This window comes from Phytophthora parasitica (assembly GCF_000247585.1).
Source record: "Phytophthora parasitica INRA-310 unplaced genomic scaffold supercont2.38, whole genome shotgun sequence".
Taxonomy (NCBI): Eukaryota; Oomycota; class Peronosporomycetes; order Peronosporales; family Peronosporaceae; genus Phytophthora; species Phytophthora nicotianae.
Genome location: NW_008649024.1, coordinates 60,517 through 62,292, shown reverse-complemented (window position 1 = coordinate 62,292; position 1,776 = coordinate 60,517). Strand labels below are relative to the sequence as shown.

Here is a 1,776-nt window from a genome sequence, read left to right as displayed (position 1 = left end):
ATGAACTTGTCATGGGGAGGACTGGCTCGTGAGATGATGACGTACGCCGCTGAGGTGTGTCCTGGTGCAGTGATCATGGTAGTTGGCAACGACTGGAGCTATCCGATGGCTACGGCGACCAAGATGTCGTGTTCCGTGCTGAGCAAAACGCCCGAAATCGCTCGAAAGTTGAGGGCAGGAAGCGAATCAACGTGGCCTCATCCATGCTGGCCTATGGAGCCAAGATGAAAGTATTTAGCGTCATGTTTCTCGAGTTTCCTCTAGACGCACGCGATGTTTTGAAACGGTTAGCAGAAGCACAATGTTACGGTACATCACAAAATAACTGCTTTGTTTAACGTTAAGACACCCAATTTTTTTTTCGTGAAACTGCTATTTTTGTGTTAAGATTTGGTAGCAAAACATCTCATTGGTCAAAAATCAATGAGTCACTAAGTTGTGTAAGCGCTGTGTGCCGTGATGTGATTTGAAAGTTACTTGTACTAGAAGCAATTTTTTTTTTGGGACGGATTAATCTGTACGAGGCTGTCCACACAGCTCTTCTAGCTGTTCTCCCAGGAATTGCTTTATTGCAGTATCAAGATCGTCAACAATAATTACTACAATTATTGTATTTGTTTTCGTACGATCCTGCTGGCGCAACGTTATGGAGCACCTCGGTCCACATGTAGCCCTTGGATCTCAGGATACGAATGACCTTTGAAGTACACTGATAGAAGCGGTGAAGGCATCAGAGACTCTGTACTATTACACTGAGCGAACAACTCCTTGTATCAAATATTTAGGCCGTGTTTAAGCTGAAAGTCATTTTCACTAAATTGTGATTTCCCTGAGATAGCACAAAAAAAACGAATTTTCGTGCCAAGCAAGATCGCATTTCCACAGCTGTCGTTTTCGAAATCAAACTACACCTTGGCGTGACAAACATAATAACACAAACGGTGTCTTTCTTCGTGCATACCTTTCAGTGGTAAGCCAGGGCGGCTGCTCTTGTGGTTAATTCTAGTCGGAACGATGAGTAGAGAAACTTGTTTAGCTGGATGCAAATGGCAAAATGTGATTGAATAAAGCATGTAAGCTGGCCTTACAATTCACTGAGCACTGATGAATCGTTTTACTATCACAATGGCCTCATCCTCCCGTCTCATTGCTTGTACAGCCCCTCACCCGTGGTGATGAGGGCCTCGCTGGTGTTGCTAGTATAGCACTCGTCTGAGCGTGATCGGAGGTCCAGCTCCTCGACCTTGACGGTGTCGACATTAGCACGTAGTTGAACGTGTTGCACGATATTCCGGTTAGCACTGAAACTTTCTCCAACGGGTCGCCTTACCATGCTCTCCACGTACACCTTCTTAGCTATCGTCAATTCAGGGAAATCCCGTGCCTTGCATCATGGCGCCTCCGGGTCTTGAGGTTTCATCTCTTCAGAGGCGCATTCCAGGTGTGGGACAGTGCTCACAGTTGTGATTAGCTCTGAAAATCCGATTATTGTTTGATAATCGCAATATTTGATCAGCTCGAACACTCGTTTAGTTGCACATTTTCAGCATTGCGTACTAAGAATCATGGAGGTTTTTTGGAGTCGGTGTGTTCGCCAGCACGGAAAACACTTAACAGCCTAACAGCATTTTGAGTTGCCCCGCAGAGCAGCACTGCGTAGAATAGCAACGTTAGTGGTCAAGGAAACGAAGAAGAACACTTCAGCAGTAGGTTTCGCTTGGAAATTGATTAATTATCTATACTTGCACGTGGTACAAATGTAGCACGACGAGGAAA

The 1,776-nt window shown here is 45.2% G+C and overlaps 2 protein-coding genes across 2 annotated transcripts; one reads left to right on the top strand and one right to left on the bottom strand.

Annotated features, from left to right (window-relative positions):
* Positions 1-228, top strand: PPTG_23427 (hypothetical protein; the record flags this gene model as incomplete). The annotated part of the gene is made up of 1 exon (XM_008910560.1): positions 1-228. One exon carries the CDS (start codon positions 1-3, stop codon positions 226-228), a length of 228 nt encoding a protein of 75 aa, XP_008908808.1.
* Positions 229-1,082: 854 nt separating this feature from the next.
* On the bottom strand, positions 1,083-1,482 carry PPTG_23426 (hypothetical protein). The gene has a single exon (XM_008910559.1). It carries the CDS (start codon positions 1,331-1,333, stop codon positions 1,145-1,147), a length of 189 nt encoding a protein of 62 aa, XP_008908807.1. The 5' UTR covers positions 1,334-1,482; the 3' UTR covers positions 1,083-1,144.
* Between the last annotated feature and the right edge of the window lie 294 nt (positions 1,483-1,776).